We start from the raw sequence: 14,073 nt of genomic DNA, 5'->3' as shown, positions 1-14,073 counted from the left end.
TTTCTTTTTAAAGTCTTATGATTTCAAGCTTACAAAATAGTGGGAAAAAATTAGTACACCTATTGAATTTACACTGATATGAAAAGTTTTACAAGAGCAGTTTTACAAGAGCATGGGTTAAAGAATGCTTATACTAGGGGGCACCTGGGTGGCTCAGTGGGTTAAAGCCTCTGCCTTCAGCTCGGGTCATGATCCCAGGGTCCTGGGATTGAGCCCCACATCAGGCCCTCTGCTTGGTGGGGAGCCTGCTTCCCCCCCTTTCTCTGCCTGCCTCTCTGCCCACTTGTGATCTCTCTCTCTCTGTCGAATACATTAAAAAAAAAATGGTTATACTAGGGATCATCTTAACCATTTTGAAGAGTATGGTTCAGTAGTAGTAAGTACATTCACATCATTGTGCAGCCAACCTCCAGAACTCTCTTCCTGTTGAAAATTAAAACTCTGTACCATTAAACATCAACTATCAATTTCCCTTCCCTCCAGCCCTTGGCAATCACTGTTCTGCTTTCTGTCTCTATGACTTTGACTGCTCTAGATACTTTACATTTAGTGGAATCATACAGTATTTGTCTTGTGACTTATTTATTTCCACTTAGCATAATGTTCTCAGGTTCATCCTTGTAGTATCATGTGTCAGAATTCCCTTTCTTTTTCAGGCTGAATAATACTTCTTTGTACATATGTGCCACATTTTGTGTATCCACTCACCTGTTTTTCCTTTTAGACCGTGAGAACGTTTTCTTTGAAGGGAATGACTACCAAGCTCTTTGGTCAAGAAACTCCAGAGCAGAGAGAAGCCAGAGTAAAGGTGCTAGAAGAACAAATAAATGAAGGAGAACAACAGTTAAAGTCTAAAAATCTGGAAGGCAGGTAAAAATGCTGAGATGTGTAACAAAGCTAGACATACATACTACATGGCAGATTTTTTTTTTATACCTTGTCCCTACCTCATTAACATTGCTGCGTTATAGCCTGTTCTTCCAGGGCATTAGTTTTTAAGATTTTATTTTTAAGTAGTCTCTATACCTAGTGTGGGGCTTGAACTTACAACCCTGAGATCAGGAGTCACAGGCTCCTCTGACTGAGCCAGGCAGGTGCCCACCATAATGGTTCTTCTAAACTGTAGAGATTGAGGGGAACCTGGGTGGCTCAGTTAAGTGTCTGTCTCTCAGTTTTGGGTCAAGTTGTGATATTGCAGTTTGGAATCGAGCCCCGCGTCAGGCTCTGCGCGAGGCATGGATTCTCCCTCAAATTCTCTTGTCCCTCTTGTCTCCCCCTCTCTCAAATAAATAAATCTGTAAAGAAATAAAATGTAGTGATTGAATTCCTAAGGAATTTGAATGATCGAAAATCATGTTATAGAAACATTTTTATTATGGGGGAAAAGAGTAAGAAGACTTTCAACTTATAATATTGAGTTCCTGCACATTTCCTAATTTCTGTCCTTTGCACATACCTTTCACCCTTTCTTCTCCGTCACTTGACAAAAGCCTGATCGTTCTTCATTTCCCAGCTCTCATGCTGCTTCCTTTTACTGCTAGCCTCATAGGCTCTCATAGCCCTTCGTTCATGCCACGATAGCATGGCAGTTTTGTTGTGGGTGGTCAGTTGTTCTCTGTGCTTGTACCTGCCTAAATTAATTGCCTTTCAAAGCCAATGACTGTGTCTTTTTCATCTTTATGGTTTAACATCTTTCATTGGGCTTGGCATGTAATTACTTCATAAATATTTCTGGAAATGCTGCTATCAAAGTTCTGGCATCACTTTTTCGCTTATTTTCCTTGCTGTTGTTTTTCATCTGATGATCAGTAGATGAAGGCAGAGCAACAGTGTATCTATCATTGGTGTTGAGGTATTTTTGTTAATTGTTAGAACTGTTTGTACCAAATAAATAAAAGCAAACTTTTATGAATGGAATTTAAAGAGACAAATGCCTCTCAGAATTTTTAAAACTCTGGTTGTTTAAAGCAAGTTTATAGGGGCACCTGGGTGGCTCAGTTAAGCATCTGCCTTTGGCTCAAATCATGATCCTGGGGTCCTGGGATTGAGCCCCACATCAGGCTCCCTGCTCAGGGGGAAGCCTGCTTCTCCCTTCTGCCTATAGCTCCCCCTGCTTGTACGTACTCTCTCTCTCTCTTTCTGTCAAATAAATAAATAAAATCTTGGAAAAAAACCCCAACTACATGAAGATATTTTAAAAAAGGGCAAGTATATAATAATTATGATAGATATATATCTTGTCAAAAGAGTATATGTTTTCTAGTGACCCCAGGAGGACTTCACCTGGCCTCTTTTAGGCTTGTGAGCTGGTTCAGAGAGCCATCCACATCTGTTTTAGAGGAATAATTTAAAGCTGGGATTCTTATGGCAAGAATATTGATTATTAAAATGTAGACGAATGTATGACAGTCTCTGCTGCTTCTCCCAGTATGATTTTTGGAAGAGAAAAATAGAATATCTTATACAGACGATAGCTTTTTCCTCCATATAGATAAAAACCAATGCAAACGAGAACTGGTTATTAGAATTTATAATATAGTGAGCTGAATTTGAATAAGAATAATAATGATGACTACACACTTTATTTCAGAGAATTTGTGAAAAATGCTTGGGCTGATATTGAACGCTTCAAAGAACAAAAGAACCATGATTTAAAGGAGGCCCTCATAAGCTATGCAGTCATGCAGATCAGTATGTGCAAAAAGGTAGGTGAAGGTACAAGTATATTCAGAAGTGCTTGCAAATTTCTTTAAAACTGGTTTCTCTTATTTGGACCAGAGTGATTATTATTCTAAAGCCCATTGTTCTCCCCTTTCCAGAATGTTTTCCAGTTTATTTACTTAACTTTGAAAGAGTATGATAACCAGAATGTTAACTATTAAGTCTTCACTCACCTGAAGTTCCAAATTTATATGCCTGTTTTAGCTAGTATTTGCAAATATGTACCAACAATGTTACTTGGATTATATGATTTTCTATATGCTAACGGACATACAGGTAGATCATGGATCTTAAAAAAGAAGGAATGTTTTTGGGGCATCTGGGTGGCTCAGTGGGTTAAAGGGGGTAAGATACTATTCCTAACAGTGATCTATAGTACTATGATTGGAAGATAGCTTAAACATTGTTTGGGGGAAATGTGGTTATGATATGGTTTGTTGTCATAGTAAGTCTTTCATGTGACTGATACCCATAGTAGAATAAGAACATGGAAGCTTATTCTGTTTAAATAAGTGTTTTGACAATGCTGAAATCTTTAAAACACTATGGTAAGAACAAAATACAAAACATTCCTTCTTTTTTTCTTTTTTTAAAGATTTTATTTATTTATTTGACAGAGATCACAAGTAGGCAGAGAGGCAGGCAGGGAGAGGGAGAAGCAGGCTCCCTGCCGGGCAGAGAGCCCGATGCGGGGCTTGATCTCAGGACCCTGAGATTGTGACCTGAGCCGAAGGCAGAGGCTTTAACCCGCTGAGCCACCCAGGCGCCCCAAAAACATTCCTTCTTTTTTAAGACCCATGATCTACCTGTGTGTCTGTTAGTACCAATGCTTTACATAATGTTTAGCTCGTCACCATTTACCAAGAGCTTTAACATGCATTATCTCTGTAAATCGTATAACAAGATGATTTCTCACAGTTACAAAGACCTTCTTAGAGGGAAAAATCATACTCATATAAACAGTTTGTGCTTTAATTCACTCCAAATGTGTTTTTTCTAGCTAGACATCATCACTTCCCTAGCTCTTTCCACTTGGTATTACCAGCAGTAGCATAGAGAGCAAAGACATTTTAAGATGTAAATACCGGACTCTAGCATTACACGTGGGCTCCTTTAGTATTGGGCAAATTCATATTTGTGCTCGAGTTCAAGTGTAAGTTACTTCACATAGTGGATCTCTGAGGTCATTTAAGAGACGTTAAAATCATGAGTGATCCATCTGCACATGCCCATGGGTGAGTGTGATTGCAGCTTGATAGTATGTGTGGGTTTTTTTTTTTTACTTTATTTACTTACTCATTTATTTATTAGAAAGCAAGCAAGCAAGTGTGCGAGTGGGAAGGGGAGGAGCAGAGGGAGATAGAGAATCCCTGACTCCATGCTGAGCACAGAGCCTGACACGGGACTCGATCCCATGACCCTGAGATCATGACCTGAGACCAGATCAGGAGTAGGGCACCTAAGGACAGAGCCACCCAGGTGCCCCACAGCTTGATAGTGCTTTTATCTGTTGCTTTTCCTGCCAACTCCTGCTGCCTCCCTGCTTCACAGATTGCTTCACATTTAATCCTTTTTGTAACCTTTCTTTTTTTGATCTTGGGAGGTCTGAAAGGTAATACCAATTTTTTGAGTTGGTTTTGTTTTGTTTTTGTAAAAGACTTATTCATAAACTCCTTGCAATCTTCCGTTTGCTGCTTTTACAAAGTAAAATGCAGACTATATAATGGCTCAAAGGACTTTTCTCCCCCATTTTACCTAGGGTGGGATGGTTGAGGGTGCTGAAAATTAATCTCTGAATAAAAAAGATAACACTGTAGGTGTATTTGGATATACCATTGCATAGCTTGTGTATCTACTCATGTGTCCTGTGATAACTATAAGAAGCCAGTATATGCACATGAGATTAAAAAGATGTGTATTCACTTTGTTTCCCAAGAACAGTACTATAAAGTTTCATCGTGTATTTTTTCCTTAAGTGGAATAGATTTTTATATTTGAAAATCTGCAGTGTTCTTTTTTTTTATGAACTTAAAATTAAGTAGAAGAGAAGATTAATATTAGTTTTTCTCAGATGGATATGGGTATCTATATTTTGTTTATTTTACTTGAGTATTAACTTTTCAGATATACCATACTTCATTATAATGTCAGCTATCCAAAGTGGCAATTGCATGTAATCAAGTGACTAAATTGTAGCAGTAGTAAACCAAAACAAAATACTTACAGGGATGCCTGGGTGGCTCAGTTGCTTAAGTGTCTGCCTTCGACTCAGGTCATGATCCCTGGGTCTTGGGATCAAGTCCCACATGAGGCTCCCTGCTCAGTGGGGAGCCTACTTCTGTCTCGTCTCTCCTGCTCCCTCTGCTTGTGCTTGCTCTGATAAAAAAATAAATAAAATCTTTTCAAAAATTTACATAAGAAGTATTAATCCTAGCACTTAAAAATCAAGGATCACTTTTAAGTGTTTTCTTGGTTAACCTTTTTGGTAGTGAATTTTCTAATTTGTTGAATCAAGAAATACTTGATTAATTTTTAAGCTACTTTATCTTTTTAAATTTTAAGAATTGTCATATGGAAAAAGATGTTCCATGCAAATGGAAATGGGGAAAAAAGCAAGGGTGGCAATACTTATATCAGACAAAGTAGACAAAACCAACTTTAAAACAAAGACTGTAACAAGAGACAAGGAAGGGCATTACATCATGATAAAGGGAACAGTCCAACAAGAGGATAGAACACTTGTAAATGCTTACCAGACACTGGAACACTGTGAAGTAATATTAACAGATACAAAGGGAGAAATTGATGGTAAGACAACAGTAGTAGGGGATTTTAACACCCCACTTACATCAGTGGGTAGACCATCAAGACAGAAAATAAATAAGGAAACAGTATCTTTGAGTGACACTTTAGCCCACATGGCCTTAACAGATATATATATATAGAATATAAACTCCCAGAGCAACGGAATATATATTCTTTTCAAGTGCACATGGAACATTCTCCAGGATAATCACACATTTGGCCACAAAACAAGTCTCAGTAAAATTTAACAAGACTGGGATGCCTGGGTGGCTCAGTTGCTTAAGCCTTTGGTTCAGGTCATGATCCCGGGATCCTGGGATCAAGCCGCACATTGAGCTCCTTGCTCCCTCTCCCTCTGCTCCTCCCCCTAGCTTGTGCTGTCTTGCGCTCTCTCTCTCGCTCTCTCTCTCGATTCTTTAAAAAAAAATTTAAGACTGAGATAATACCATTTTTCCTGACCACAATTGTATGAACTAGAAATCAGTCACAAGAAAAAAACTGGAGGGCGCCTGAGTGGCTTAGTTGGTTGAACTCAGGTCATGATCTTGGAGTCCTGGGATTCAGTCCCATGTCTGGCTCCCAGCTCCACAGGGAGTCTGCTTCTCCCTCTAACCTTCTCCCCTCATGCGCTCTCTCACTTTCTCTCTCTGTCTGAAATAAATAAAATCTTCAGCCAAAAAAAAAAAAAAGGAAAAATGCAAATATGTAGAGGCTAATAGCATGCTACTAAACCTCCAGTAAGTCAGTGAGGAAATCAAAGAGATATTCAGAAAATAACATGGATACAAGTGAAAATGAAAACACAATGGTTCAAAATCTTTGGAATGCAGCAAAAGCAGTTCCAAGAGGGAAATTTATAGTGGTAACAGGCTAACCTCAGGAAACAAGAAAAATGTCAATCTGACGTTGCATTTAAGGGACTAGAAAAAGAACAAAGCCCAAGATTAGTAGAAGGAAGGAATTTAATAAAGATCAGAGCAGAAAAATTAATTATCATAAAACTAACATACTCTTATTGCAAAAATTATGAAAATCCAGAAACATATTAGGTAAAAATTCTTCTCCTCCTGCACCAACTCCCTTTTGAAACCTCACCACTGTTACAGACTTCATGTGTATCCTTCCAGATGTCGTTGTACATTTACAGTCATTTAGAAAATACACACTTCCCTCTTCCCCACAAAAACAGGACTGTGTTACATGCTCTGCGGTGTCGTTTTCATTTGCCCATTTGATGTCTCATGGAGATCTTCCTAGAACAGTGCGTTAGATCTCTTAGCCTTTCTGACAACAAATACTCTCATCAGATACTACTTTATCCAGCCAGTTGGAGATATTTTAAAGGATTTTTTCTTAATTTGCTTTTCGTATTTCATCAGGAGGAGAAAAAAGATTCTTGGTTTTATCTTGTGTTTGAAGCCTTGATAACTTGGTAAATATTGACATGCTTTAAGTATGAAAATATTGCTTCTTCATGAATTAGCAGTCATTCGAGAATACGTGTCTTGTTTGCTAAAAACAAAAAACCTTTGTTTCTACCACTTTGTTAGATTTTACAGTTTTATTTTTATATGCATGCATTTTTGTTTAAGCATATTAAGTATATTATATTAACTTTGTGCTAAATAGCGTGTTAGAACCACTGAGAAGAATTTGATAATTTAGCCTGTTACTGGTTTTTATCAAAACATTAGTTGTTAGACTAATAATTTAATAAGCCATTAATTTTTTTAAAAAATCTGCTAATTTCTATTTATTTGTTAAACTAATAAGGTTTTTTTCCTTTTGTTTTAAGTATTACATAGAAAAACTGCCTGAAAACTTGTTTGGTTTACAAATAGAAATGATGCAGTCATGTGATATGAGTAAATGAGTTTATGAAAAACTCAGTTTTCTAAAACTCAATTTTCTTGAAAACTCAGTTTTCTAAAAAGAAAAGTTATAGTAGCTCTTTCCCCATCTTGAAGATAGGCTATGCAGATAATTCTCTTTTCTCAGAAGCATTAGACATTCACTTCTATTAGCCATCGCCAGAAGTAGTGTCATATTTGCTGGACTTTTTAGTTATTCCAGAAAGTGAAATTTAGCATACTAGTAAGCCAGATACTTTGGCTTTCAGAATCCTTCCAAAATCACATTTTAAAGTTTTCTTTTCTTTTCTTTGTTTTTTGTTTTGTTTTAGGGAATTCAAGTTTGGACCAATGCTAAGGAATGCTTTAGCAAGATGTAATCTTGTGAAATGAATTTCTCTTCAATCAAAGTGCCCCAGAACAGAAGCACAAGTAAATAAAAAAAAACCTTAAGTTGCTACCCAGTATACACAAAAATATATATAAGTTGAGTCAATTCAACTTTCTTTAATTTGATTGTAGTTGTGTTTATACAGCACAAAAAGGATGTATTTTAATGAATCTTAAATATTATAATTTGAGGTTTGGGGGACTGGTGCTGATTCCAAAAAGTTAATTTGATAATATATACCAATAGATCGTTTGTCAGGCTTCTGAACCAATGACTGAATGTTAAAATGTTAGGTAATTTGTTTGTTTCATTGCCAGTTGTTTCCAGCCTGTTTATGTAGGGAGTTTTTTCCTAATAATAAATTCTTATCTTTACTTGGTAAGACCCACTAATCTGTTATAGGGGGTTATTTTTTCTTGCCTTATATTGAGCTATTTGGTTTGACAAAGCTCAGCAAAAACTGAGTGTGAAATTTTAAGATTTTCTTCCACATTCATTGATGCCCCCCTATAATATTTGCATACACTAGAAAATGCCTTCAATTTGTGTTTTGCCACAATTTTGATACTGGTCAGAAATTTTATACTGCCAAAAAAGAAGATTCAACTTCTTCGATATATAGTGAAACACATTGTTATGATCCAGGAATTGCTATATAGAAAGTTTGAATTGAATATGTTACATATAAGCACTAAATTCTTCTCTGATAATTCTTAACCTCAGTGATGAGCCTAAATTTACTCTGCTTGGCTCTCTACACATGGCATTTCAGGGTACAAGATGTAGCATTTCAATGTATGAGATATATGTAGTGAACATATGTGTTAGTATCTTCATTATTAACATCCTTCTTTTCTATTGCTTGGCTGTAATTTTTGTAAAGATAAATTATATTGTTTCTGTGCGTGTGTGTGTGTTTATGTGTTCGTGGTATATGTTCAGAAGCCAAGCACCCTTATTTTGCTAGCTTTGCAGTATTTTAAATGTGTTCTCATTATTACTAATTATGTGAAAAAAATCCCCAGTACTGTTCAGCATTTGACTTTTTTACATGTTTAAAATGTTGCTGGATTTTTGTGCTGTTTGCCAAACTTATACAATAAATAAATGAAGTATTGTGCTGATTTTCATATGATTTTTGTTATTTTAACAAAGTTATCTATACAAATTACTATCTGATGCCCTGTGAGAAAAGAATAATATGTGCTATATTATGTTTTAAAGTGTTTAATTGTTTAATTTTACCAAAATATTGGGTTTTTCAAAAAATAAGATGCTGAAATCCGATAAAATTTTTTTTTTACTTTTTTAAAAAATATTGCTAGAAGCAAAGATCATCTTTATAGGTACTAATTTCGTTCCACTGAATTGTATCATCTCTTGACACATGACATAGCTTTTCATTTGGCATTTAAAAATCAAAACCTTCTCTCCAAAACTAACTTTAAACTAAATGTAAAATGTACTAGTTTTTTTTTCTACTGGTTGTTTCAGTTTGAGAAGGCCATAATTACCTATGTTTTAAAAGATTAATTAGGAAAAATATTTTTCTAAATCATGCAAATACTCACTATGTATATTTAGGAATATCTTGACTTGGGTTGACTTTTTAAAAAGTTTCGCTTGGGGGGCACCTGGGTGGCTCAGTGGGTTAAGCCACTGCCTTCGGCTCAGGTCATGATCTGAGGGTCCTGGGATCGAGTCCCGCATCGGGCTCTCTGCTCAGCAGGGGCCTGCTTCCCTTCCTCTCTCTGCCTGCCTCTCTGCCTACTTATGATCTCTCTCTGTCAAATAAATAAATAAAATTCTTAAAAAAAAAAAAAAGTTTCGCTTGGTAGCTCAAATCATTCCTTTATAAACAAAACAAAACGGGACGCCTGGGTGGCTCAGTGGGTTAAAGCCTCTGCCTTCGGCTCAGGTCATGATCCCAGGATCCTGGGATAGAGTCCCGCATCGGGCTCTCTGCTCAGTGGGGAGCCTGCTTCCTCCTCTCTCTGTCTGCCTCTCTGCCTCCTTGTGATTTCTGTCTGTCAAATAAATAAATAAATCTTTAAAAAAAAAAAAAAAACCCAAAACAAAACTCTTGAATTTGATTTTTGTTTTAAGTAGGCTCCATGCCCAATGTGGGGCTTGAACTCATGACCCTGAGATTAAGAGTTTGCATGCTCTACTAAGTGAGCATGCAGGCACCCACCCCCTCAAAAAAACAAAACAAAAAACTCTTAAAGACGTTTTATGACGGAAATTATTTTTCATAATATCCAGAATAAGTATAAAGAAAATAAGTGCAATAACCCTTTTCAAAACTGTTTAAAAATCAGAATGCTAAAATGAATTATTAAAGAGGAGTTGGGTTTAAATCTGCAAAGCTAAATATAAAAATACAAGGAATGACTGAAGAAAAATGACTCATTACATTAATGTAAATAGTAACAGAGGAAGATTTCATCTTGACAGTGTACTAGTGATGCAGTTGGTATAGTCAAAGCATTAAAATTAACTGAAGTCATACTTAACCTTCATTTACATCCAAAACTTGAGTATGTCTGAATGAGTCACTGGTAATTACAACATAGCATCCAAAACAGGAACTGCGGGTTCTTAAAATTCAAGCGTCTTTAGAATAAACACACACCCAGCTTGGACTGGAATGAAAAACCAAGAGTTATGTAACGGGAATGCTAGGCTTTTTATATCCTTATAATCCTTCTTTAGATTTATATGCATACTCTCCCCCTGTAGAATTTACTGATTCCTCAAAGAAAGTTTTCCCTAAAAGAAGAAAAAAAAAGATTTGGAAATTTCTTTCAAGGGTGAGTAACCCAGAGAAATAAAATAATAAAGATCAAATCAATAGAGTTATACTTGCTTCCTAAATTATATAGCTTTAAATTAAATACCTATATATTTGAAAGGAAGGAATAAGCTATTGAAAAAATGAGCAAATTAAATCCAAAGTAAGTAGAAGAAAGGAAGAGCAAAATTAATGGTACTGAAAATACGATTATAAAGGCAAAAGTTGGTTGTTTAAAAAGACTAATAAAATTAAACCTCTAGCAAACCTGGATGGAAAAAGAAAAAGTATTAATTATTTCTATCAAGAATGAGGTGAGAAATGTTATTATAGATCTTACAGACATTACAAGAATAATAACCAATATTATGGGCAACTTTAAACCAATAAATTAGACGAAGTCAACAAATTCCTTTAGAAATTTAGCTTACTAAAACTGATACAAGATGAAATAGAAAATCTGAGTAACCTTATACCAAAGAAATTTAGTATCAAAAATACTCCTACAAAAGAAAACTCCCATATCTTGATTGCATTATTGATGAGTTGTATCAAACATTTAAGGGAGAAAAAGCTTTAGTTCTACACAGACTTTCAGAAAATAGGGAAAAGGGAATACTTCCTTCCCATTTTTTTTTTCCTTAATGAGAACAGTATTACCCACAGGTAGCCAAACTGGCCAAAGACTTTTTCAAGAAAAGAAAGTGATGTATCAATATACATCATAAACATAGATGAAGAAATTGTTAAACCATTAGATGATTGGACCCAGCAATATGTAAAGAGTATAGTATGTCATGATCCAGTAGTGTTATCTCAGAATGCAAGGTTGGTTTAACATTAAAAGTCAATTCCTATAATCCATCATACTAGTAGAATCCAAGGAAGTACCTTATGATCATTTTGATACATATAAAAAAAGATGCAACACTGATTTATGATTTAAAACTCAGCAAATTGGGAATAGAGGGAAACGTACTCTTATAAAGGGCATCTGTGGAAAAGCTACAGCTAACATACATAACATTCAGAAAGTCAAATCCATCATAGGACAGCTGCCTACCAGATAGTATATGTCCCCATTTCTCCCTCCCACCATTGCTAACATTTGGCAGGCTTTCACCCCAACCTTCCTGCAACTGTTCCCATCCCCTGTTGATTCCTGTGCTCATTGCTGAGGCTTTTTCTCAATAATCATTGAACTCTGAAGCTCGTGGATGCCCTAAAGTGAAGCTCAGAGAGCATGTTCACCAGGTGAGCAGTCGCCCAAGTGGAGAAGTTTTAGGAGAGCTATTGATCCAGGAGATAGTTATAAAATTCACCCCCAGATGAAGGTGGAACTAGTTGATTCAGAAGCATAAAGTCCAAATGAATAAAACATTCCTTTTATGTAACTGTGTGCTAGAAGCACCATTCAGCAGAAGACAAGGAGAAACTCCTAAATCTTCAGTTGCTGGGTTCTTGATTTCAGAGGCTATAGATTAACATGCATCAAATGCTTACTGCTAGAGCCAAAACTGGGGCACAGCACAGTGACATGACTTGCCCAAGGTCCCGCAGCTAGTAACTAGTAGAGCCAGAGTTTGGACCCAAATAGCACGGATCCAGAGCCTGTACTTTTTCAGGCTTTTGTTTTTTCCTCCCCTTTAGAGGAGCAGGGGGCTTTAGGTGTTAAGATAACCTAGAGGAGACAGACCCATGAGGGTGGGGAAGGGATGGGAAAGGTAACTTTCCTGATGCTCAAACTGCAAGATACTTGACAAGAAAATGTCTTAGGTACTACCAGGAGTGGGAGCGGAGGAGGATACAGAATGAGGCCGTGTGTGGGGAAATGCCAGACCAGTTCTCCAATTTGAATTGTGTGCTTGTGACTTGCTGGGGGATCTAGTTAAAATGCAGACTCCTGATTCAGTAGTTTGGAGTGGAGCCTCAGTCTGCATTTCTAACAAGCTCCCAGCTAATGCCAGTGCTACTGGTCAGACTTTGAGTAGCGAGCTGTTAAAAAAAAAAAAAAAAAAAAAAAAAAATATATATATATATATATATACACACACATAGGCATAAAATGTGAAATATCTCTAGCTATAAGCTCATGGCCTAGCCAAACCAAGACCCACTGAGAAACAATTATTTAGCAAATACAGAAAAATTAGCAGTTACTCAAAAGAAAAAAAGAATTAAGCAACACTGATTTCTTAGTTCAGTTCCAAGTTTACAAGTTTATTACTTTTTTAAGATACTTTACATTTATTTATTTTTTTTTAATTTTTTTAAAAGATTTTATTTATTTATTTGACACAGAGAGATCACAAATAGGCAGAGAGGTTGGCAGAGAGAGAGGGGAGGGAGCAGGCTCCCCGCAGAGCAGAAAGCCCTGTGCGGGGCTCGATCCCAGGACCCTGGGACCATGACCCGAGCTGAAGGCGGAGGCTTTAACCCACTGAGCCACCCAGGCGCCTACTTTACATTTTTTTAAAGATTTTATTTATTTGAGAAAGAGTGCTTGAGAGAGCAAAAGCAGGGGGAAGGGCAGAAGCGGCGGGGGGAGCAGACCCCCCCACGGAGCAGGGAGCCAAAGGAGGGCCTCTATCCCAGGACCCCAGGATCTTGACCTGAGCCAAAGGCAGACACTTAACCAACTGAGCCACCCAGGCACCCCCAAGTTTACAAGTTTAAAATATGTGAAGCCTTAATGATAAAGATGAGTAGATGGGTAATTATGATAAAAATGTAAGACTAAAATTCAATAATAAGGTAATAGCAAAAATAGTATTAATGAGGCTTTCATCAAATATTGTGGAAGATGTCAAATACAGTCACAAGTTTATCTTTGTGCCTTCTCAAAATTCCTCTAAAACGATGGGAATTTGTTTGTTTTTATTGTTTGTTTTAAAGTACCTTTCAAGGCAATGGAAGAAAATACAACTGTGTACAATAAATGTGCACAGAATTTTATAAGATAAAAAGATGGAGGAGATGCTAAATGACTTAGTAAAATGGTGGCCACTGAAACTTACATACCAGTGACCAGGACTATTAATGAGAAGCAAGCTACTTTACACCACTGAATCTCACAAAGACTCAGGAATGAGAGGAAACAGCATACTGGTAAGAAAGAATAGTGTGAGGTTAAAAAAGGTGGGGAAAGGATTGGTTGAAAGTCTGTACCAGGGGGCACCTGGGAGGCTCAGTGGGTTAAGGCCTCTGCCTTCGGCTCGGGTCATGGTCCCAGGGTCCTGGGATCGAGCCCCACATCGGGCTCTCTGCTCAGCAGGGAACCTTCTTCCTCCTCTCTCTCTGCCTGCCTCTCTGCCTACTTGTGATCTCTGTCAACTAAATAAATAAAATCTTAAAAAAAAAAGTCTGTACCAGGAGCAATTCGATTATATGTGGAATCTAAAAAACAAAGCAAACGAATAAACAGCAGAAACAGACACGTATATATAGCCAACCGATGGTTGTCAGAGAAGTGAGTGGGGTGATGGGCAAGGTGGGTGAAGGAGAGTGGGAGA

General features: G+C 37.0%; 1 protein-coding gene across 1 annotated transcript in view; it reads left to right on the top strand.

Moving 5' to 3' along the window:
• SNX4 (sorting nexin 4) overlaps positions 1-8,897 on the top strand; it is a 66,813-nt gene extending 57,916 nt beyond the window's left edge. The window contains exons 12-14 of the mRNA XM_059391129.1: positions 725-870; positions 2,591-2,705; positions 7,709-8,897. Of these exons, the coding sequence (XP_059247112.1) occupies positions 725-870; positions 2,591-2,705; positions 7,709-7,756 (309 nt within the window). The 3' untranslated portion in view covers positions 7,757-8,897. The remainder of the gene's footprint in view (positions 1-724; positions 871-2,590; positions 2,706-7,708) is intronic.
• The last annotated feature ends 5,176 nt before the right edge of the window (positions 8,898-14,073 follow it).

This window comes from Mustela nigripes, chromosome 2 (genome assembly GCF_022355385.1).
Source record: "Mustela nigripes isolate SB6536 chromosome 2, MUSNIG.SB6536, whole genome shotgun sequence".
Classification (NCBI taxonomy): Eukaryota; Metazoa; Chordata; class Mammalia; order Carnivora; family Mustelidae; genus Mustela; species Mustela nigripes.
Note: the sequence above shows the minus strand (reverse complement) of the source record. Positions and strands in the feature narration are given on the sequence as shown.